Source organism: Balaenoptera acutorostrata, chromosome 1 (genome assembly GCF_949987535.1).
Source record: "Balaenoptera acutorostrata chromosome 1, mBalAcu1.1, whole genome shotgun sequence".
Taxonomy (NCBI): Eukaryota; Metazoa; Chordata; class Mammalia; order Artiodactyla; family Balaenopteridae; genus Balaenoptera; species Balaenoptera acutorostrata.
The window spans coordinates 4,511,525-4,535,460 of NC_080064.1; the positions used below are offsets into that span (position 1 = coordinate 4,511,525).

At 60.9% G+C, this 23,936-nt stretch overlaps 1 protein-coding gene across 2 annotated transcripts in view; it reads right to left on the minus strand.

Annotated features, from left to right (window-relative positions):
• Positions 1 to 23,936, minus strand: part of CHD5 (chromodomain helicase DNA binding protein 5) — a 66,706-nt gene that overhangs the window by 36,793 nt on the left and 5,977 nt on the right. For both annotated transcript variants that reach the window (XM_057526425.1, XM_057526417.1), the window contains exons 2-11: positions 19,542 to 19,669; positions 11,778 to 11,957; positions 9,252 to 9,370; positions 8,423 to 8,661; positions 6,414 to 6,538; positions 5,033 to 5,156; positions 4,214 to 4,380; positions 3,813 to 4,034; positions 2,530 to 2,736; positions 2,111 to 2,322 (exon numbers count right to left, since the gene is read on the minus strand). In XM_057526425.1, the coding sequence (XP_057382408.1) occupies positions 2,111 to 2,322; positions 2,530 to 2,736; positions 3,813 to 4,034; positions 4,214 to 4,380; positions 5,033 to 5,156; positions 6,414 to 6,538; positions 8,423 to 8,661; positions 9,252 to 9,370; positions 11,778 to 11,957; positions 19,542 to 19,669 (1,723 nt within the window). The remainder of the gene's footprint in view (positions 1 to 2,110; positions 2,323 to 2,529; positions 2,737 to 3,812; positions 4,035 to 4,213; positions 4,381 to 5,032; positions 5,157 to 6,413; positions 6,539 to 8,422; positions 8,662 to 9,251; positions 9,371 to 11,777; positions 11,958 to 19,541; positions 19,670 to 23,936) is intronic.

Here is a 23,936-nt window from a genome sequence, read left to right on the forward strand (position 1 = left end):
CCAGTGCAGGGGGCACGGGTTCCATCCCTGGTCGGGGAACTAAGATCCCGCATGCCACACGGAGTGACCAAAAAAAAAAAAAAGAAAAAACCTCCCAAGGACTGGAGGGGTGCCCATCCCGGTCTGGGGCCAATCCCTGCAAAGTAGAGACGAATGTAATTCTTGCAGGTGGGATGCCCTCTCCCAAAGACCCCCGGGGACACAGGGACCTGATGGCCCAGCCAGCAGTCCAGAGGGGTTGCTGCAGAGAAGCACCTTGCACTGCAGCTTGAATATGGCTCCCGGGAGGGTCCTGGGGCCTCCCACCCAACCTGAGTGCACTGGGCAACCGAGCCGGGGCAGCGCTGCAGGGCCGGGGGTGCCACGGCTAGCCTGGGGGCCACGGACAGAGAGACCAATCTCCAGTCACCATGGAAACCGATGGATTTTTTTTTTTTTTCAATAAATGATTGGTTATTACTCAGACTCCATTCAGGTAATACAACTGGAGGAAATTCACCTACCCCGCTTTGAAGGCAGGGAGAAAACTTGCCACTTTTGTTTTGAACGTGCAATTTAACAAAGGTAAAAAAATTGTGGATCAGTTCAACGGGGGGCTCAGGTCACAGTGAGGGCTGGGGATGGGAAGCGGAGGCATTTCATAGTCAAGGGGGTACTTTTTCAAATTCCCCTGGCCCATCTTCCTGACGGCCATGCTAGCAGGCGCTGGCACACTCCTTGAACCCCCGCGGCAGCCCTGTAGGGTGGGTACTCTCATTATCCCATTTCACATGAGAAACACAGAAGCACAGAGCCCGGAAAATGGGAGCCAGGGTTGAAATCCGAGTGACAGGATCAGGTTCTTAAACTCTGCTCTACCCAACTCCTGCCTTCGGGACGCCTGTGGTCTGCTGGATCCCAAGTCCCCCCGAGGCAGAGCCTCCATGGGCCCCACCCTAAGCCCACCTATCAGCCACCGCCGGTTCTCAAGCGCCCGAGCTCAAGAATGAGCAAGAGGGACTTCCCTAGTGGCGCAGTGGTTAAGAATCCGCCTGCCAACGCAGGGGACACAGGTTCGAGCCCCGGTCCAGGAAGATCCCACCTGCCACGGAGCAACTAAGCCCGTGCGCCACAACTACTGAGCCCGTGTGCCACAACTACTGAAGCCCGCGCACCTAGAGCCCGTGCTCCGCAACAAGAGAAGCCACCGCAATGAGAAGCCCGCGCACCACAACGAAGAGCAGCCCCCGCTCACAGCAACTAGAGAAAGCCCACGCGCAACAACAAAGACCCCATGCAGCCAACAATAAATAAAATTAATCAATTAATTAATGAAAAAAAAAAAAAGAATGAGCAAGAGCTCCCACCTCCCCACCAAACCAAAGCCAAACTCTTGGAGTCCGGGGGGGCTCCTGCCTTGGTCTCTGCGTCTGGCCTCTGCAGCCTCTGACCACTGTCACCTGGGCAATTTCACACTGCTCAACAAAGAGCTGTTGCAGGGGCACTGGGGTTTGGAACAGTGGCTAAGAAAGCAAGTCCTGCCGTCAGAAAAGCATGGGTTCCAATCCCAGCACCCCTGCCTCTTGGCTGTGTGACTCTGGGCAAGTGACTTAACCGTGCTGGCATCCATAAACACGAAGGCAGAAATAAAACGCCTACCTCTGGGTAGATGGTGCTCGGTGGTGTTAGCCGTGTTATAAAGGAGCAGCAAGCATGTACTCAGCCCACAGCTCAGGCCCACCCTGGTCCCCAGGACCTTCCGGCAGGTATCAAGCACTGACGTCAGCAGACACCCAGGAGCACAACGGTCCCGACCCCCCAAGTGTCCCATCTACAACTTCCACTGGCCGTTCATCAAGTTGCCCCTTTAGACATATGACTTAGGACCTGCTCTCCTACCACGAGAGTGACATGCGTGCACATGCAAGTGTAAACATGCGTGCATCCATGTACCCAGGTGCATGAAGACCCCTCCAGCTGGACAGTCAAATCGCCGACAGTGGGGCCCCTTCCCCTACCACACCCACACGTGGTCCTGAGCCCATTTAGCAGGCTGAAGGGGCCGGCGTGTCCCAGACCTGCAGGCACCCACCTCCAGCGAGGCTCAGGGCCCCATCCGCCGAGCACACACCTGTGGTTCAGGATGCGGTGGATCACCATCCACTCGGGCTTGATGCCGTAGCGGTAGAAGCGCTCCTCCATCTTGGCGTAGAGGGGGTCCTTGTTCTTCCTCTTCTCGCTCTTGCCATCCTCATCGCCAGAGCCGTAGTCAAAGGGCGGTGGCTCATCCATGTCGTTCTTTCTTTGGTAGTTGCGATACATCACCGTGTGGTAGAGCTCCAGCTGCTCGCGAAGGGGACAGAGGTTACAGGAGGGAGATGGGCCGTGACCCCCCATGTCCCCCAACCCAGCTCCCCCAGCCTGGGTCCCAAGCAGGACAGTCCTCACCTTCCGCCTCCCCCTCCCCAACTCCCAACAATGCCCCTCACTCAGGGAGCTGGCCAGGGCGTTTAGGTCCTGAGCACAGCCGCACCTGCCCAGGTGCCTCACCTGTAGCTCCTTCACCCAGGAGCAGTGCCAGTAGGAGAGCCCAGCCCACTTGACAAAGAACTCTCTCTCCGGGATGCCCTCTAGGGGCTTGGGTGGTGGAACGCCAGGCTCTACATCGGACCCCGGCAGTCCCACCATGAAGGGGGCTGGGGGCTCTGTCCACCTCCAATGCAGGATCCGCTGGACTTTGCCCTTCAGCGGGGGACACTGTGGACAGAGGAGGGTCCCCAAGTTCAGGGCTTAGCTGCAGGGCCCCACCCCGAGGCTCCTTCCAACAAGCTGTACTGCTCCAAGTCAGACAGCACCACGGTGACTCCAAGACACCACTCTGTCCTCCGGAGACCACCCATGCCGTGCACGCTGATGAGGCGATACAGGTCTGCACACACACGCGTGCACACACACATACACGCGCATAACGGAAGCCCATATGCACACAGGTAACCGAGGGCTGGCACGGCACAGCCCAGGATCCAGAGGGTGGGGGACCCAGCACTGGGGTGGGCTGGCGACAACTCGGAGCGTGGTGGCCTTCAAACGCCTACAGTGAATGGGGGGGAGGGGCGGAGGGTGCTCTCCTCTCCCCGCAGAAACTGAGGCCCCAGCCCCAGAGGCCTCCTACCCTCTCTCCACCCCCAGCCCTGGGACAAGAGCCAGGTCCAGGCTGAGTCTGAGTGGACAGTTCAGCCTTGTGTGGCCTTGGGCAAGTCACTTTACCTCTCCGAGCCTCAGTTTTCTCATCTAAAAATGGGAACAACAAAAGGCCTGGTGCTGGAAAACTCAGTAAGCGTTAGAGGGATGCCCAGTAAACGGTGGCTATGGTGGGCGGTAGTGGGATTATCACCACCGCTTTTCTCTTCCCATAGCGGCTGTTTCCAGAAAGAAGTGTGAAGGGGATTGCGAAGCAGAGCTGGCCTGGGTGAGGCGGTGGGCGGGACTCGGGGCGGATGGGAGGGGCTTGACTGAGCCCCGGCGGGGACGGGGGGGGCGGGGGCGGGTACTCGTGGGGCGTGTCCTGGACGGGAAGGGGCGGGTAGAGGCCTTGGTAGGCGGAGAGCCAGGCGGGGCCTTCGTAGGTGATGCCTGGAGCAGCATGGGCGATGGACGTGGTGGGCATGGCCTGGGCCGGCGGAGGCGGGGCCTTGGTGGACAGGGCCTGCTGGGGCGGGGCCTCGGTGGGTGTGACCTTTGTGCGCAGAGCCTTGCCAGGGGAGGGGCCTGGTCATGACGGGCGGGGCCTTGCCGGGGGCGGGGCGTTCGGCGCGGGCCGGCGTAACACTCACAGTACAGCGCGGGCAGAGCCATTCACCGTTTGGGATCTCGGGCAGCGGCGGGTTGAGGCAGTGCAGGTGGTAGGAGGAGGGGCAGGCGTCGCAGCAGAGCAGCTCGCCGCCGTCCTTGCACACGCGGCAGAACTCCATGTGGTCGTCCTCCTCCTCCTCGCAGCCGCCCTCCTCCTCGTCGTCGTCGTCGTCCTTCGGCTCCCACTGGATCCCCTCCTTCTCCTGGAGGGGGGGAGTCCAGGTGGAGGCACCCTGGACCAGGACCCCCCCCCTCCACCAGGGAGCAACTCCCTCCCTCCCACTCGCACTTCCCCATGTTCTGCCCCAGAAGACCGTGCAGGAGTCCGGAAGCCAGGCACAGACAAAATCCCCGCCCCGGCGCGCGTCTGCCAAGGGCTTACACAGTGGGGACAGCTCCACTTGCCCTCAGGAGCTTTCTCCAGCTCTGGGTCCAGGCAGACGAGGTGGTAGGCCCTCGGGCAGGTGTCGCACAGGATGATCTCCCCACCCTGCTGGCACACCTCACAGTAGTCCTGGTGGTCCGTCTCATAGCCGTCACCGTCATCAACTGGGGAGGGGGCAGAGGCAGTCATGGAGGGCCTTGTTCCCACTCCCAGTGCACAAGCAATCTCCACGCCAGGCTGCCCTGGCACACACTAGGCACTCGATAGACGCTGGATGGTGGATGGACAGACAGGGTCAACAGGATGACTGAAAGAGCAAAGGGGTGAAGAGATGGACAAAAGGAAAGAAGGAAGGGAAGGAGGTGACTGAAAGAGCAAAGGGGTGAAGAGGTGGATAAAAGGAAAGAAGGAAGGGAAGGAGGGAGGAGGAAGGAAAGAAGAAAGATGGGTGAATGCACAGAAAGATGAATGGTTGGATGAATAAAGGCAAGGGAGGGAGGGAACGAGGATGGAGAGAGGGAACGAGGATGGGTAGGGGAATGGGGGTGAGGGGATACATGGGTAGAGGGTGGATGAGGTTAAGAAGCAACTCTGCCAGTGCAAATGCCCTGGGGTGGCTCACATCACGGGTCCCTAACGTATGCAGACTCACTTGGACAGGACCCCCTCTCCTAACCACAGAGGCCAGGGTGGCTGAGGAAGCACAGGGGAGCTGCCTGCTGAGGCCTGAGGGTGCCCTTCTCTGCTCCCTGAGGGGGCTCTGCACGCCCACATCCACCGTGGTGGCCACGGGAACCCTGCAGACAGGAGTCTTACTTCTCTTCTTCTGGCGCCTCCTCTTGCTCTTCCTCCCCAGCAGGGCAGAACACTCAGAGCGCACGGAGGAGCTGTGGATGCTGGCGCTGTCGAAGTCCGACTCCTCCCGCTCCTCCTCCTCGCTCTGTGGGTGCAGGGGAGGGCCCTGTGAGCCCAGAGCCAGCCCTGGGGGCTCATCTCCAGGCTTCGCAGGCCTGGGGCGGGGGTGGGGCAGGGCACAGTGGAGGCTCCAGAGGCACAGTGCTGTCTATCTCTGGTTCATCTCGTCCCTCCACCCAGCTAGAAAACCCTCAGCCCACCGGTCCAGCCTGATGGCCTTCCACCCTCCCCAAGCCCTGCTCTCCAGCCCTCAGACCCTCCCCACACTCTCCACCTCCAGAACTCTCCCAGGCCCTGCCCTCCACCCTGCCAAACTCCTACACATCCCTCAAGGGGAAGCCCTAAGGACACCTCCCCCAAGGAGCCTTCCCAGATCTCTCCCTAATGAGACCTGTTGCACAGCCTTGTGCCAGGTCCGACCTGTCCCATCTGCCTGTCATTGGCTCTCTCCCAGTGCACATGCCCAAACCCTTCCAGACTGTGAGTAGCTCCAGAGCAGGACCCACCGTGGTGGAGCAGAGGACCTAGCACATTAGTATGTGCTCAAAAGCTAAGCTGAGCTGGACCACCAGCTCTGGGCTGGACCATGCCTGCTGCTCCGTGCTCCCCTCCACAGCAGCTAAACTTGAGACCTGTCACTTGCCCCTACGAAGGAACAAAGAGATGGCTTCCATCTCTGCCCCTCTGCAGGGCTGGGTCAGGTGAGGGAAACAGGTGCCCTGTAGGGGCAGGAGTGGGGTGAATGCCTCCACCCCCAGAGAAAGAGGGCTCAAAGGCTCAGACACGGACTTAGGGTCATTCCAAACCTGGTGACAGAGCTGGCCCTGGGAGGGCAAGGGAAGGGCAGGGCTCCAGCCCAGCCCTATCCTGCCTACATGCCACCTTCCTGGGGCCTGCCCTCCCAGCACATCTGGGCATCCAGGCACCCCCCAGGACTCTCCCACCTGCTGCCCAGATGGAGAGGCAGCTGGGGCGGAAGGAGCCGGGACTGAGCCCCCAGCTCAGCAAGGTGGGCAGGAGAGCTACCCACCCAGAGTCCAAGCTACAGGGGCCCTTGGAAGGATCCAGGCTGAGCCCCTCACCAGTCAGGTGGAGAAACAGGCCCAGCAGGCCTGAATGTAGAATGGGAGAGTCCGGGGTGGGGGCAGGAGGATGGTGTGTACAAGACCTGCCCCCTGCCTGGTTCAGGAGAATGAACTGATAACCCTGCTTTCCACGTCACCCAGCCTTTGCATGTTACACACACACACACGCACGCACGCACACACACACTCACACTCACCGAGGAGCCTTTCTTCCTCTTGCTGCCAACCCCTCCAAAGCGGAACTTGAGCCCGGCCACCTTTCTCCCTTTGCCCTTTTTCTTCACATCCTTGGAGCCTTTGATCTTCTTCCTCACTCCAGGCCCTGAAAAGCACGGGTGGAATAACCAGCGCCCGCCACGGCTCACTCACTCACCGCCGTGCTTTCACTCGGCCTCATGAGAACCCGCTTTAAGGAAAGGATGGTTTCTGCCGTTGCCCCTTCTCAGGTGAGAAGACTGAGGCTCAGAAAGGGGACGTCCTCACTAAAGTTGCACAGCAGAAGGGGAAGCCAGAGAGTAACCGTGGCCCAGTCCCTGCTCTGGCCACTGCGCTGCCATCTTGGGAACAGCCCTGTCCCAGCCCTCTCCCCGAAAGAAGCTGTCCCCAGTGGAGCCCCCAGCCCCCAGGGCCACTTAGGGCACACCCACCCACCTGCGGACCATACCTAGGCCCTGGAGGGATGTGCTAGGGCAGGAAGCCCTTTCCCCAGCTGCCAGCCTCCGGGTTGCCTGCCATACCCCACACCGGCACCACTCAAGACCGCCCCCACCTCTGCCAATCATCCCCAGGAAATGCTGGCTCCCAGGTGGCCAGCAGGGGTGAGGTTGTTTTTATGGAACTGGTCACAGGACAATTAGTCACCTGGGGAGTAATGACCCCCAGCAGCCTCTCCCACCAGGCCGAGCAGGGACAGTGGGGGCCTGAAGGCAGGTGGCCTCGCCCCAGGCCCTCCTCCACCCACATCACACACACAGAGCTGGGTCTGGGAGCCCAGCTGTAACCTCAGCGGCGCCACGGAAAATCTATTTCAATTTTTCAGGCTCTGAATAGGCAGCTCAGGGAATCGATAGCTCAGCAGCTGGAGCCCGAGAGGAAATGAGAAAGGAGGCTGGCTGGGCAGACAGCGAGGGAGTTGAGGGGGAGCAGTCTCTAAAGCCCGCGTCACTCACCCACCGGGGCCCCTGTGGGACCTGGTAAAGGGAGGCATCATCCCAGAAACCAAAGCTCCTTAGGGCGGAAACAAGGGGTCCCCAGTGTCCACTCTGCCCCCCCATCAAAATCCAGGTCAGGGGACTTCCTTGGTGGCGCAGTGGTTAAGAATCCGCCTGCAAATGCAGGGGACACGGGTTCGATCCCCGGTCCGGGAAGATCCCACGTGCCACGGAGCCACTAAAGCTGTGCGCCACAACTACTGAGCCCGCGTGCCACAACTACTGAAGCCCGCGCACCTAGAGCCCGTGCTCCGCAACAAGAGAAGCCACTGCAACGAGAAGCCCACACACCGCAACGAAGAGTAGCCCCCGCTCGCCGCAACGAGAGAAAGCCCGCACGCAGCAACGAAGACCCAACGCAGCCAAAAAAAAAAAAAACCAGGTCAGGGCACCCAGGAAGATGAGCTGCAGGCGACACCATCACTCAGAGCCCCGGGGAGATCAATGTCCCTACTCCCAGTGGGGCCATAAATCCTCCATCTGGGGAAGAAAGGTCCCTCCCCTAGAACTTCAAGTTGCAGAGAGCCTCTGCTGTCCCTATTCTCCCCACCCAGACACCACCACAGAGTCTGATTTTGTATCTGGACCTCCTTCCTGGCCTCCCTGGGAAAGCGGCCCCGTCCACGCCCATGTACGCCCATTACCCCGAGGGCCGGGTGCTCAGAAGAGAACGATCCACGGGTCACCTTGGGACCCCTTCCCCCTGGGAATGGTGCAGCCTCAAACCCAAGAGCCCCCTAACTCCCAGCAGCACGGGCCACACCTCTGTCCCCTCCTCCACGCCTGGGAAAACTCCCAAAGCTCTGAGCCCACCACCTCCTCCACTTCACCACCAGCCCCAAGAGAGAGGCAGGACAGATGCCACAACACAGCTGAGGAAGGGTGGGTGGGTCCAAGGTCAACCAAGGCACTGGGTCCTTGACAGAGACCTGCCCGGCTGTCCCGGACTGTAGGGCCTGGGGGCCCTCTGCCAGCAGGACTGGGTGCAGCCTTACCCTTGCCCTCCTTGGTCTTGGCCTTGCGGACGGGCACAGGCTGGGGTGCCTGCTGGGGGCTGATGGCCAGCGGAGGCGCGATGGTGACTGTCTCCACGGCCGCGGCCACTGCCGCTGCGGCTGCCGCCGCCGAGCTGCCCTTAAAGGGGTTGTTGGCGCTGAACTCCCGCCACTTGGCGCCCAGGACGGTCATCATTTTGGACATGGGGATCTTCGGGTTCTTCTTGGCGATGAGTGGCCTGCGTGGGGGGAGAGGCAGGAGGGTGAGGACAGCCCCATGGAGGGGATGAGACCCCCATGTGACCCCCCGCAGGGCCCACCCTTCTTCTCCCAGGTCCCACAGCTGGGATATGCAGCAAACTGGGAAAACCGGGCAGAAAGGAGGGCAGGGAAGAGGACCAAGACAGAGACAGCAGTCCACCCCCAAGGCTCCTGATTCCCTGTTTACGTGGCGGGTGATCTTCTAATTGGGTTTTCAGACCCTGTAAGACCCGAGGGGCCGGAGGCAGGGGCCTACAGCAGCAGGACCCTGGGGGGCCAGTCCCATTTCTTTTAGAGCTGAGTGTGGCCACGGGGGCTTAAGACCCCTGGGAATGACTGGGGTCTCCATCCCTGGGGGTAGGACCAGCGAGGAAAAGCAGGACCACCTGTTGAGATGGAAGGGTCCTGCCCCTCCTGCCAGCTCTGCCCAGGGTCAAGGTCAGCCTGGCAGCCCACCCCAGGAGCCCGGGGCCCTGTCCCTCTGGCTGCCGCCCTTGGTGCCCCCGGGGGAGGCAGGCCTCGAGGGCAGTCTCCGTGGACGCCCAGCCATGGTGGCCCCGAGGCCCACCTGAGGAACTGGCTGAAGGCCTTGTAGTTGGTCAGCGTGTGATAGTCGGCCTCCGAGAACAGGTAATCCACGTCGTCCAGGCCCCACTCGGCCATGAGCTGCCCCGAGGACTTGGGTTCCTACAGACACACGGGCCGGAGATGGAATGAGAGGTGGGGGTCCCTCTACCCTGCACCCCCCACCAGGGCCCCACCCAGGGTGCCTCGGAAAAGCAGGGGGATTATGTCAGCAACTTAACAAAAGCAGTTCTCACCCACTACTGAAAACATCCTACAGCATCTCAGGCCGCCAGCCCCTTGATCAGTGGGAATGGCCCAGATGCCAGCTCATGATGGGGTGTGGGCCACACGCCTGCGGGGTTAATGTGGGGGTTTGGAGGGAAGCCAGGGCAGGAATAATAACAGGACTCACTCTGTCCGCCCCAGGAAATCACCTAGCACAGTCACACTTGGACCTCGTGAAAGGACAGGCCACTGCGGGTTCTGGGACCAGGAAGGTGTGCCCTGGTCAGGGCAGTGGCCCAGCTCGGGGCAGAGCCCAGAGAGGGTCCCTCGGCTCCTGCTTCACTCTCCAGATGGGGCACTGAAGCCCAGGGAGGTGTGCGAGTTCCCAAGGGCACACAGACAGCCAGCCCAGGCGTCAGGTCACAAAAGCAGACCCCAGATGGCTGGGAAGGGAGGGGTGGGCGGTGGTGCTGGCTATGAGATTGGAACCTGCTGGACAGATGCAGGCTCCAGTCCTGGCTCTGCCACATACTAGCAGTGAGAGGTGGACAAGCCACTTCACCTCTCTATGCCTCAGTTTCCCCATCTGTAAAATGGGGATAACAGTGCCTGCCTCACAGGAGGGAAGGAGTTAGCACAGGTGCTTGGAACAGGGCCCTCACCCCGATTTCCCATGGTGGGGCCAGCCCCACCCACTGATCCATTCCACCAATCAGCACACGCCATCCCAGGCCACAGTCACTGATCCAGGTGGGCATGTGACTCAACCAGTCCAGGCAGGGGCACCCCTGGTTCTCCTGTGTGGACAGCTAGGATACAAGCCAGCTTTCCCTCCTGCTGGATGGGGCAGGGGGTGTCCACAAAGCCCTGCACAGCTGCTACACACATTCCCAGCCACGAGGGTGCCTGGCCTGAACCCAAAGCTGACCCTCCAAAGGCAAAGAAACAGGGCCTTGGATGACACCAAGCTTCCCCCTAGCTGGAAGCCCCCTTGCCTCTCAACTCTTAGGGCTGCTGATCCAACAGACCCCTTTTACCGCCTAAGCCCCTCAGAGTTGGGCTGTCTGCTCCAGCAAGGGAAGGCCCCCCGGGCAGAACACACGGCCTCCCTCGGCCCCAAGGGACCCGCTTCCCGGCCTCCTGTTCTCTGTGGCAGTTCAGAGGTGCTCCCACGTGGGACCCCCTCCCTCGGCCAACCTGCTCCTGACACACAGCCAGTCCTGGAGGTTCCCACCACGAAGCAGGGCAGCAAGTGAGCGATGACATTATTACAGGACGACCCTGAATCACTCCTGTAAGTTCATCTTCCAAATCTGTCAGCTTCTCAGCTGTCATCAGTCACAGGTGACTCATAACACACCTGCCAACTAATGAGCTCCCTCTGGGTGTCGGGACACCGTGGGCACTTCCCAACTTCAGTCGCTGACAGTCACCACCTCTGCCTCACCCAGCAGCCACTGTACTAACATTTACGGAGCACTTATCTTCAAGTCCACGGCCAGCCCAAACTGAGCCTCGTCAAAGATCGAAGGCAGCAGGAGGTTCCCGGATGAGGTGCTGTCATCTGTCATCTGCCGCTGCCCGACCCAGAGACCCAGGACCCAGAGACCCAGAGCCCGTCTGCCGCCCTACCCTCGGCCCCTCCTCCCACCCCCGTGGAGGCCCCGCAAGGAGCGGCCTTGACATTCCAGGGGCCACATCATGCCCCACATTCACCGGGAAGAGGCTTTTCCCCAGGGGGGAGCTGCAGGCCCATCGCTATAGCTTCCCTGACTCTCGCTCCCTGGGACACTCTCCTGGGTGCCCACGTGGGATGAATTTCGGAACACATGCTAACTAAGGCCCCCTTCCACCATAAGTGGAGCTGTCCAGCCACTTCTTCTTAGCAAAAGCTCCATTTGTTTTATTTTCCCAGACTGCTCCGACCAAGAGGTTCCTGACACCAAACTTGAGTTCAGACCATCGCTCTCCTCAGAAGCAGCTGACCGCTCAAGTTGGGCAAGACAGCGGACAGTACATCAGCAAGAGGCCACACGACTTCTTCCCCAAACTCCTAAATGTCATCCACTGTTATTTCTAATGTGTCTCCGAGACTTGTGGCTACAGTCTTTCTCACCAAGTTGTGTCCAACCTTCACGCACGTGCACTCACCCCCACAGACCCATCCGCCCCGACGGCCCTTCATGGCAAAGGATGCTCTGGCCCTTTTCCCACAGGGGCTCCCGGGTCAGAAGGCAGGGAGCTGCCAACAGGAGGCTCAGCCCGCCCAAGCAGGTGTCCCCCAGCCCGGCCTCAGGGTTACCTTGAGGCATCCGTCATCGTTGTCGTCCTCGTCGTCATCTTTCTTTTTTCGCTTGGCTTTTTTCTCCTTCTTGTCCTTGAGTTTTTTCTTCTTCTTTTTATTTGGGGAGTAGTCACTGCCCTCACTGTCCGACTTCTCTTCCAGATCCTCTTCATCTTCCGGCAGCTCATCATTGCTCCCCTGGAAGAGAACGGTAGACGGTGAGGACAACAGGGGCCCAAAGAAAATGCAGAGTCCCAGGCAGAGGGGCTGCCCTGAGCCAGCACGGGGTAAGGGTCTTGTCCCCAATGACTGGTTGGTGACAAATGGTGCTGTGCAGGTGAGTCGAGGCCTCGGGTGAAGACACGCGCCCCCACCAGGCAAGCTCAGCACAGCCCGCTTGGACGGCCCTGTTTCAGGTTTCTATGGACTTTGGGACTGTAACGCATGTCAGCGATGGCACTTGGACCCAGGCGCTCGTAGAGAAGAGGTGATGCCCAGAGCCAAAAACCAAAATGCTGTCCACGCGGGAGAAGAGCCCCCAACTTCCGCCCTGGCTCCCAGCTCCTCACCTCTCTGTGTATCTTTGCATCCTATGGAGTCTGTGTGTCAAGTGAAACCTATGATTAACACAGGGCGCACATCCCAGTTTCATCTGCCTGTGCGCTCTCCGGACGCTGCTAAGGCACAAGCCCACCTTCCCCACCGCCCGAACCCTGGCTGCTTCATCTCAATATGAGATAAAGTAATTTAGGCAGCTCTTAAGCTTGGTTTCCTTGATTTAGTTTCCCTCCTACAGGCAGAAAATGGCCCATTTATATGGAGATAAGGCTGTTTACAGACAGAGCATCCCCTTCAGAAAGGCACTGCCCCTGCCAGAAAGCTGAGAAGGCTGTGTATGTGGGGCTTTTCAAGAGGCAAGCAGGCTGATTAGGCCCCTCCCGGCCTGGGTCTGCAGGAAAGGCCAGGCACGGATGCTCCCATGAAGATGACACTTGGCATCTTCATGCTGGCGGTTTGCTGTCTTCAACATGAGCAAAGAGAGGCACGGAAGAGATGAAGAAAGAACTGGAGAAATGAAGGATGTGAGCTCCAGAAAGAGCAATGAGGGAGGGAGGAAAAGAGGAGGTGGAGAGGGAGGAGGAAGGAGGGGAGGAGGGAGAGGAAGGAAGTGGGGAGGGGAGGGAGCAGATGGAAGAAGGGCAGAGAAGAAGGAGGGCAGCAAAGGCCGTGGATCTGTCTTGGGAGGCCCCCAGCCCGCTCTGCCCTTTCCAGCCGCACTGTGGAGTGGAGAGTCTTTTCCCAGGAGGGAGGCTCTTGCTAAGATACAGCTGGGAAAGGACCCACCCGTGGGGTCCCTGCACTTCCTGACTCTCCTGCCGCTCAGCTCGCTCTCTCCCTACCGCCGGCTCCCGGCTCCCAAACCTTTTATGCACATTAAGCTGCTGAGTCAGTGTGCTGGCTGGTGGCTGGCAGGCAGCAGGGCCTCTGGGCCTTTCCGGAACCCAAGTGTTTCCCGGAATACTGACTCGGTCGGCCACACCAGGCTCCAGGGGCAGCGCGCCGGTCCTGGCTGCTGCCAGAGCCCGCCCAGGGCAGGACAGCCTTGCACGCGATCCCATTCCCAGGGCTCATGGCCACAGCTCCCAGCCCTGCCTCGGTCCTCTGGGGAGGCAGGGGTCAGACAGGGATGTCCATTTCTCCCGAGGATGTAGAGTTTGGCCAGCTTGGAAAGAGTACCCTTCGATAGACCTGAGAGACAGGCTCAATCCCAGCCACACCCCCACACAGGTAAGGATGGGAGGAGGAAACCGCCACAAGCTTCAGCACCGCGGACAGAGGCCGTGGGGCCCGCCGAGGGAGGGGCATGGGGCTGGCCCTCAGCTGCCCTGGGGACCCCACGAACCAGACCAGGGAAGTGACAGGAGGACCCACGGTGGGTCCGGGGGCTCCCCGGGGAGGCTGCAGGACAGAGACTGTCTCGGAGCTCCGACCCTTGCTAGTCAGGAATTGGGCAAGTCACGGCAGCATCCGGACCTCAGCCTCCTCATCTGTGAAATGGGGATGCCATACAGGGCGGTAAGAGGAACAAAGGAGATCATGTGAGAGAGAAGCCCTTAAGCATTTTGAAGTAGGAGAGTCCCAAGTACCCACGATGCCCCCAACTCTGCTCGGAAGCTGAAGATGCAGCCAGGACCACAAACCGGAGGACACAACGAGCCTCATCCCCCCTCGTTTCTGCAAATCGGGGCTGGACTAAAGCCAAGTGCATGGACAGTGCCTGCAGCTGGGCAACAATTACAGTGCAGACGGGCAACAGGACGCCAACAGAAGGGGCTATTGTGGCCGCACCTGAGGGGGAGGTGCCCTGAGTATCTGCTGGGGAGCCTGCACGCCACATCCCAAGTGCAGGAGAGGCGGGGAGTGGCCAGCACAGCTCTGAACACAGGGCCCAGAGGGAGCAGGAGGGAGGGAGGAAGGGAGGGAGGGAGGGAGGCGGGGAAGGCACCTCCAGCGGACGCCCTGTCGGTGTGTGCATAGTGGGCGGGGCGGGGGGGGCCGGGGGAGCAGGTCTGGCAGAAGGCCCCACGCTGTGCACTGCCAGGAGTGTTAGCCCAGCAGCCACTCCGGGGCTAAGCGGGAGAGCAGGAGGGCAAAGTTCCTTCTCGAGGAATGAGCCGGAGCTACAGCAGGACACTCAGCGCCCCAGCGGCCCACGGGGGGTGACAATGATGGCAGCCCCTCGTTTCAGGGAAGGAGCAGACCTCTCCCTGCCCTGTCTACCTGCACTGGGGAAAGCCTGGCCAAAGAGAAGACTCAGATTCCTCAATTCTCCGACTCCCCGCCCATTCCCTGATCCCCTCTCTGCCCTGCCTTCTCCCCCCGCCTGCACCCCGATCTCGTCCAAGCCCCCCTGCCCACCTGGGAGGCTGGTGGAGGGCGGGGTGCAGGACAGGTGTTTGGAGATGGGTTTCCCGATGGTACAATCAGTCTGTATCCACAGCGTCTCTCTGTATCCAGACACATCTAGACCAGGGCACATCTAGACACATCTAGACCAGGGCCTCCTTTTTCCTGTGTTTTGTTTTTCCAAACTCTTCCCTTGCAGAGAAAGGGGCAAGCGGAAGGGCAGTGAGTGGTTCTGAAAACAACTCGAAGAGGAGTGACCCATCAGCAGGACCCGGAGGGATGCAGGTCAGCCAGTGGCAAGAAGGGGAGGAATGACCAAGAACCAGGAGTAGACTAACCATTCGGTATCTTGAAACTTACAGAGGAGAGTGCGGGCCAAGCCATATTCAGGGAGGAGACACAGGCACAGAGCAAAAATGCCCTAATAAAGCCCTGAACCAACCTGAGCCCCGAGCCACACTGTGGGCTCTGAACACCAGGACCAGTCGGGGCTGTGACCCTGATGCTGTCCTCTGGGCTGCAGCAGCCCCAGGCATGACTGTAGCGGATGCCCTGGATGGTAGAAGAATCTAAGTGAACTTGGAGTCCCAACAGAATCCATCTGCAAAGCTGCCTTAAATCCTACACCCGGGCTGGGTGTGCGAGGAACTGGGGGTAGGGAGGAGGGGTCTCTGCCCTGAGCCCCAGGCCCACTGAAGGCACAGCATGCCACCCGTGCAGGCCCTGGGGACCCCGAGTGGGCAGTCTATGCCCACCCTTCCTCCCCCAGCTCTGCAGATGTCTTTTGATCCAGGCCTCCCATCTCTCTCTCCCTTCCCTCTACGCCCAGCTCTCAGCACACACCGCATCTCTCTAAAAAGCAGGCATTTAAACTCAAAAGGAAGGACTCAGAGAGTTGGTCATTCTCAATTTGGGGTTCTTCAAGACTGAGAGGGAAAAAGAAAGAATGAAATATGAGCCTTCCCATTCACGAGTGTTATAAACAGTTATAATTTAGCACTGAATAATTGGTTGCTATGGTAACCGCTGCAGCACAGGTTGAAATCATTTCTCCCTCCTGCGCTGGGTCTGACAAGGAGCTTCATCTACATATGCTCAGGTTCCGGCCGAAGCCCCGGTTATTTTATGTAAATCAGAATTCACGACTTGCTGCCTGTCCCTCCACCCCACCCCCAAAAAGCCTGCTGCTACATGGGTTCCACCACCGGGGGCCCTCTGCTCCCTCCACCCAGAGCCTTGTGTTGGGGACACCTGGTTGGAGATGAAAAGGAGAAAAGGGGTGACATTCCCCTCCCCACATCCTGAGGACGGGGTCTGCAGGCGGGCGGGCGGGCAGTGTGCACATGGCGGCCAGGATCTTGCTCTCTGGCTGCAGCATGCTCAGACTGTTGACATCTGACAGCTGCCAAGCCAGGCTCTCAGCAATGCTGGGGAGGGGGCAGCAGTGGCCCGAGGGCCACCTTGGGGGCCTGGCTGGCACTGCCCGGTCATCTGCGGGGCCCTCCAGTCTACCCTGGCCTCCATGTCCTTTGAGATCCAAGAATTGCATCTCAGTAGAGAGAGGAAGGAGAGAGGGAGAGGAAGTGAGGGGAGGGAGAGTGGAATGGAGGAGAGGAGGAGAGAGGAAGGGAGGGGGGGAGGAAGAAGAGGTGGGTGGAGGAGAAATGCAGAGGAGTGAGAAGGAGGGCAAGGGAGACCCAGGAAGAGGTAGCAAGAGATGGATACCACACAGAGGCCATGCTCAAGCCACAGCAGTGAGAGACGGGCTCAGAGACGAGAACCAAACCCCATGTCCCGTAGGGCCAGAGGAAGGAGACAGGAGACCTGGGTGAGCAGGGTGATCAGGCATGTGGGGGGCAAGCACCAGCCCCCCTGGCCTCGGAGACCACTGGCCCCCACCTCCCCTGGCCAAACTCCCCCCGCCTCCCTGCTGTCCAGACACTGCCCACCTCCTGCCTCCTTCGTAAGCAGGGCAGAGGGGAGGGTCTTGCTGCACCCTGTAGCCGGCAGGGCAAGAGAAAGCCCAGCCCAGCCTGGGGCTGGGAGTGGGGGAGGCAGGGCAACCCGTGGCAGCCCTGATGGTCTTTCATCGGCATTTGGGAACTGGGCAGACCAAGGACCAGGTGGAACTGCCCGCCTTGGCCTAGCCTCCCTCCCAGTTCCCAAGAAAGAAGCTTCGGGAGAGGGAGAGAAATCGCTGAGGAGCTGGGGAGAAGGTGCTTGTGCGGGATGCCCCAGGACCCTAGGATCTACCTCCACCCCGCAGCCACAGAGCGTCGGGTCTGAGGGCTGACAGCAGTGGCCGCAACAGAGCAAGATATCAGAGCTTCAACCGGGAAGTCGGCCCCTGCACCCCAGGGCCCCACCAGCCCTGAGCCATCTAACCTCTGCCCCCAACAAAGACAGACCTGCGGGCCAGGGTGCGGGAGGGGCTGGGGGGAGCTGCAGCAGGGCATTCGGAGCCCCCTCCCCCTCTCCTGCCTCCACTGCCCCCTGCTGGGTAACGGGGACAGAAAGCTGCAGCTCACAAACCTTCCCACGTGCAGCCCACGTACCAGCCGCAGGGTTAGGGGTGGGGTGTCCTGGGAGGGGACAGACCTGTCAATCCCCTCCCAGGAGCCCAGGCAGTGAGGACAAAGCTGAGGGGCAGCAGAGATGGAGGGTGGCATCGGACAGGGGCAGTGCTGGGCTCGGAGGAGGCTCAGGGCCCCTCTGCGGGGAGAAAGGGTTGTCTATGCGCGCCAGAGGAGAGGAACAGCCGGGTGTGGCCGCAAGCGGGCAGGGAGAGGCTCCGGGGCAGCTTTGGCCAGGAGCCTGGACAGGGCAGCTGTCCTAAGGAGGCCCTTCCCGGGAGCCAGGAGAGCCGAACAGGGGGCGGACCTGGTGAGACATGCTGACCCCAAGCTCACCAGGGAACACAGGCCGGACGTACCTGCGTGGTTCCAGCTGGAGGAGGTGGGGCTGACACCAGCCCGGAGCTAATTACTCTGGGGACCCGGGGCACCGCCCAGGGCCGGCCCTGCCCTCCAGACGCTTGCAGGCTGACACCCTGGATGCCCCCAAGGGCCACTGGCCTTCCCCGTGGCACCTCTCACGTGAAGACGCCCTGTTGGCCCATATCTGATTTGCCCCCAAACAAGCGGGGCGGTGTGCATAGGCGATGCTCCCCTTACTACAGACACAGAAGCAAGGCTCAGACAGGTGTGGGCAGTGGCCTGGGGAGACGTGGGGAAGAAAGTCCACCACCCGTCGCCTGCCCACCATCCTGAGCCCTTTGTCCTCAGGAGTCTCCTCCCTCCCGCCCCCGCAGCCTGTTTGGGGACCCTCCAGAGTTAAGTCATACCACGGCCCCCTCCGCACAAAGCCATGCAGGGGACAAGCCAGAGGCCCACAGTGGCCTTTGAGGCCACGTCAGAACATCCCAGCAGGGCCTCCGCACACACTGCTACTCTGTCCCGGGGCCACAGAGGGCGATAACACCTCCCCCACCGCCTCCCCTGTGAGGCCAGGCCAGGTGGGTCTCCTCTGGGCAGGGGAGGAGAGAAGGCCAGAGGACCAACAGCGCTTCCCCTCGGAGCAGGCGGGCCAGGGGAGGACCAGGCTGGGGGGCAGGGGGCAGCCGGACATCCCCAGGGCCAGATCTCAGCTGTGTTGCTGTGACCCTGGCCAGTTCATCTCTGAGCCTCATTTGTAAAGCAAGGTGCACACCAGCCCCTCCCCATAAAGCCACCGGGAGGATCGAGTGACGCCGAGGAGAGGTGGCAGCTCTCACGAGGTGGGAGACGGGAGTCCCCACGTTGCCGTATGACCATCCCCTCCAAGTGCCGAGGGCTTTAAGCTACAAGGCAGCCCCGGTTTCTCCCTCTGTTGGGCGGTGATAATCATCCCTGCCCCTGACTCCCAAGGTTGATGCTGAGGATGAAGTGAGTCCGCGTGGGGCATTCTAGAAATGCTCACACGAGTTACTCATAGGAGACCCATCCCTCACCGGGGTCTCCTTACTCTTCTCCCATTTGTATCTTGTTCACCAGGATTCCAACTCACAACAGGTTGGAAGCAGCAGACTAGAGGGACAGACGGCTGCCAGGAAGCAGATATGTAAGGGGTAGCAGAAGGCACCACCAAGAGCACAGAGGCAGGGACACAGATGCAAGCGGGAATAAGGGCCCTTCAGTGAAGGGGTGGGAGCGCCGGGGACCCCATGCTGTCACGGCCCAGAACAGCCACCAAGGGGAAAAGAATAAACACCCCAGAACACCCTGTTTAAGAAGACAGTAGGGACTTCCCTGGTGGCGCAGTGGTTAAGAATCCGCCTGCCAATGCAGGGGACACGGCTTCGAGCCCTGGTCCAGGAAGATCCCACATGCTGCGGAGCAACTAAGCCCGTGCGCCACAACTACTGAGCCTGCGCTCTAGAGCCCGCGAGCCACAACTACTGAAGCCCGCGCGCCTACAGCCCATGCTCTGCAACAGGAGAAGCCACCGCAGTGAGAAGCCCACACACCACAACGAAGAGTAGCCCCCGCTCGCCGCAACTAGAGAAAGCACACACGCAGCAAGGAAGAGCCAACGCAGCCAAAAATAAAAAAGTACACTTGGGAACTCCCTGGTTGTCCAGTGGTTAGGACTCCATACTCTCACTGCCGTGGCCAGGGAACTAAGATCCCGCAAGCCGCGCTATGTGGCCAAAAAAGGACAGGACACTTGAGATACATCTCAGGGCAGGTGTCCGTGGGGACACTGGTTTTGGTGTTTCTCACTCAGGCTCAGCTCTCTGGAGGCAGCCCTCCACCAGATGGTCCTGGGAGCCCAGGTCTTTCTCTGCAGGCCCAGGAGGAGCAGCTGAGACCCCAGCACAGCCCTGACTCCACTCACCTCTTTCTTCTTCCTCTTCCCTTTGCACCTGTTCTCCTTGAGCTTCTTGGACTTCTTCTTCTTGGGAAGGCTCACGGGCTCCTCGGGGAAAAAGTCATCGAAGCCTTCAAGGCCACCATCTTCTTCTTCTGGAAGAATCAGAAGTGGGAGGGGGTTACTCCGCTGCTTCCTTCAGGGAGACCCCCAGGGACACAGAGTGAGAGGCAGGGCCCGCTGGGACAGTCAGTTCCTCTGCCACCCAACTGTTCCGGGTGACGGCCACCCTGCCCTCCCCAGCCCATCCCCACCCCTCCCCACCTTCTCTGCCTAGTTCCCCTGCCCCAACCCCTCAAAGCCACCCCCAGACCTGCCAAGTGGAACCCCAGACCCTTGGGCTGTGTCACATCACCCCACCTCTCTGGGCCTCTCCTCCTCTCAACCTGTAAAATGGAACAATAACCACCTACCCTGCTGTGACAGTGCTCGGGAAAGTGAAGCAAAAACAAATGACCAGGGCTTCCCTGGTGGCGCAGTGGTTAAGAATCCACCTACCAATGCAGGGGGCACGGGTTCGAGCCTTGGTCTGGGAAGATCTCACACGCCGCGGAGCAACTAAGCCCGTGAGCCACAACTACTGAGCCTGCGCTCTAGAGCCCGCGAGCCACAACTACTGAGCCTGTGTGCCTAGAGCCCGTGCTCCGCAACAAGGGAAGTCACCTAGATGAGAAGCCCATGCACCGCAACGAAGAGCAGCCCCCGCTCACCACAACTAGAGAAAAGCCCATGCCGCAGCAACGAAGACCCAACGCAGCCAAAAATAAATAAATAAATAAAATAAAATAGATTTTAAAAATAAAAAAAAACAACAAATGACCAAGTAAGAGGCCTTGTGGACATGGCTCCCCAGGGAGAAAGCAGCCCCACGGAGTCACAAAGCCATCTCCAGCTGGCCCAGGGAGGGGTCGAGGCCCACCTCTGCCCTCCAGAGGGCCACGGCGTGGCCAGGAGACAGCCTGTGAGTGCAGGATGACAGGGACATACAGGTCACATCACCCTAGGACCACTTGGTGCCTTGGAGCAAGTGCCCGGGAGCTTGGAGGAGAGACCAGCACGGAGGATGCCAGGGCTCCCCTTAATGGGGATTCGAGGACCACACTGCCTCCCCTGCCTGGTCCCCATCCGCACCTGCCCAGGCCCACTCCCCATCACAGGTACCCGGACACACACGGCAGGATGCCAAACACACTCTGCTGGGCGCTCGGGACGATGTGACGGTCCACAGAGAGGTGGGTTTTCTAGAAGCTGCCCGCCTTTCCTGAATCCTCATTCCTTCACGCGTTGGAAAGGCTGGGGGGAGCAGGCAGGTGTGTCACGTGGGCATCTTAGAAGAAGCTGCAGGCTACATGCTTCTTGCTGCCCCCAAAGGGAGCCCGTGGCTGGGGCCTAACTCCCACCCAGGAAGTCAGGGGTGAGAAAGGGCACGAGCCCTGGGTTCCTGGGACCGGACGTGGGCCCCAGGGCTGGGGGTGCGGAGAGCGGGAGGGCCCTCTTGGGGGCAAACGGCAGCAAAAAGACACCGCAAGAACAAACCACCCAGACTAGAGCTATGCATCTGTCTGCCCGGGATGAAGGAAGCTTCCAGAAGGCACCGGTGCAACCTCCAAGGAGTCCACAAAAGGGGCCCACAAGCCAGCCAGCCTCCACACCAGCGGCTTATCCCCCATCCCACGCCCCTCACTGCCCATGTGCACGGTGGGGGGGGGGGTGGGCAGGAGTTAAGGGCAGGGAGAAGCACCACGGGGGTGGGGGGGACATGACAGGGAGTCTCGCTCGGTCTGGGGTCTGCCTCGAGCGGGACCCCACTGTGGGGCTGCCACCCTGGGAGACCCTTAGGAGGGCAGAAAGTCCCAGGGCCACGCAGGGGACTTTCATATGGGAAATGGGCAGTGTCCTCACTGAATCGGGCTTAAATGATAGGCCCCCAACCCCGCCCAGGAAGTCTAAAACTTTTAGAGTAAAACATCCTGACTGTTGAACGCGTCAGACCCACAGATGCTTGGACACGCCGACACATCCTGGGCGCTCCAACATCCGCCCATCCTCCAGAGGGGTCCACCCCAGGGCCTGGGACCCTGCCGCCTAGAGTCCCCAGCGGGGAGGGGGAAGGCGCCCATCACCACACTCTGGGTGCAGCTAGAGGGCGCTGGTGACGCTGGTGGCCCAGTGAATGCCCCTCCCCCCCACACCTGGAGGGCCAGTTCCCACACGTACCAACCCCCTACCCAGGGAAGGCGGGGGCTGCACCACCGTCTCAGCGCCCCTCTGCTCCAGGGCCCTCCTCCAGGGCTGCCGGGGGCCTGTGGCCCTGCCCCCCAGGAACCAAGTGCCAGCCCTGTCTTGTACGGCCCCCCCAGGAGTCCACGGGGACAGGGCATGCCCAAGTCTCAGTCCCCTCCCCATCCTGCCAGGCAAACACAGACATGGAGAGAGACCAACTCCAGGCAGGCGAGGGAGCTGCCATGCAGGTGACATGAGGGTGGCCTGAGTGCCGGCCATCCCCGGGAAGCCAGCTCAGCGGTCCTGACTGGCAGACAGGGGCAGTGCTGAGGACAGGACCACGTGGAGGGCACAGCTGCTGTGGCCCTGGCCAGGGCTACGGCCCCCGGGGCGGGCAGTGAGGGCAGGCCCAAAGCTGGGTCTTATGTGGGCAGGCTTTGAGGGGAGCCAGGCGAGGGCAGCAGGAGCCGACCCCGTCCTGTCCCCTGAGCCCTGGCATGGGAGAGGCAAGGATTTCGGGGCCCGTTGGAAACGTTCATAGGGACCCCCGGAGTCATCCGGGAGTGGAGGGCTCTGGGAGACAGTGACATGGTTGGTGGGGAGGCAGCTGGCGACGTGACGCCCGTCCACGCCTGCCCACTCTCCCACCGGCCTCCACCTCCCCCGGAGGCACAGAGAGACCGCCTGGGAGAGCCGCCCCCGCACCCTGGCCGTGCCCAGCACGGTTATGTAACGGGCTCAGCTGATGCAATCGGGAGGGGGCCTCTCTCTCCCGCCTCCTGCCACCTCCCCACGTCCCCTGTCCCCTCAGCAGGGCAGTCCCCAGACTGGGGAGGCCAGCCCAGCACACGGTCACAGACTGACCGGCCAGCAGCACAGACAATGGATGCACAGGAGGCCGCGGGAGGTTCTAGAAGGAAGCCTGGGATCTCCCGTGGGCTGCGCCCCACCCTGCCTGGGAAGGAGGTAGGGGCACCTCTAGCCCTAACCCGCGCCCAGGACAGGGCTCAGAGGAGAAGTCCTCAGGCCCTCTGCCCTTGGACAGACCCCTCCTCCATTCCCAGAAGACCTCACGGCCCAGGGCCATCTGTCTGGTTAAATCCCTCCTCCAGGGACGTTCCGGAGCTGGCACACGACCACGGGGACCCCACCCTGCCCACCCCCCGTCCTCCTCCCCCACACGGCTTCTGGTGGCCCTGAGGACGCCCAGGGCTGACCTCCTGTGACGCTGCTCCCCGACACCCCCACGATTCCCACTCAGCCCTGCCCCCTCCTCCCTCTTCTGCAACCGGCCCTGAGCTTCTTCTAAAACCAGACCTGGAGAGTCACAGCCAAGCAGTCCTCCCCAGTGCCCATCGGCCCCTCCCAGAGCCCAGCCCGGTGCCTCCTCAGGGTACCCAGCCACCAGTAAGGTGGGAGCCCGCCCGCCCTGGGGGAGGGTCCTGAGGAGGAGCGGCCTCAAGACTCCTTGTCTGCCAGCTCCCGGCTGCCCCCCAGCCCTTCCGGCCAGGCGGCCGTGCCCTCGCGCACCAGCCCTGCCCCTCCAGGGCCCGAGGCTCCATCGACCCCAGATGGGCTATAATTAGGACCCATTAGCCCTGATCTGTCTCCCAGGTCTGGGGCGGGGCCGGGGGAGACTGCTTCAGAGATGAGACGGTGGGGGGGGGGGGACAAGAGGGGGGACGGCAAAGAGAGGCACCTGCACCTTCTGCTGCTTTCCCCCAGCCTCTCACCAGCTCCCCGCACACACTCTGGCTTAGCCCTGCGGGACCCCCAGGCTGCTCTGCAAGCTGCAGCTCAGGCAGGGGGGGTGGACCCTTCTTAGCGAAACACCTTATAACAGTGGAAGGACCTACCACCTGCACCAAGCTCGAAGCAGGTAGCATATGTTCACTTATATGAATTCATCTACTACACACAGCAACCCTGGGAGACAGTACTATTATCACCCCCATTTGCAGACAAGGAAACAGGCTCCGAGGATCTCATCGCTTGCCCACTTCTGAGTCTCACAGCCGGCAGGTGGTAGAGCCAGGATGGAGCTCCGGCAGGTGGCTCCCACCACCAGGTGTGGTCCCCACACCTGCCCCTCCCTCCAGGTATAGGACCCTCCCAGAATTCAGACCTTCCCCACGTTTA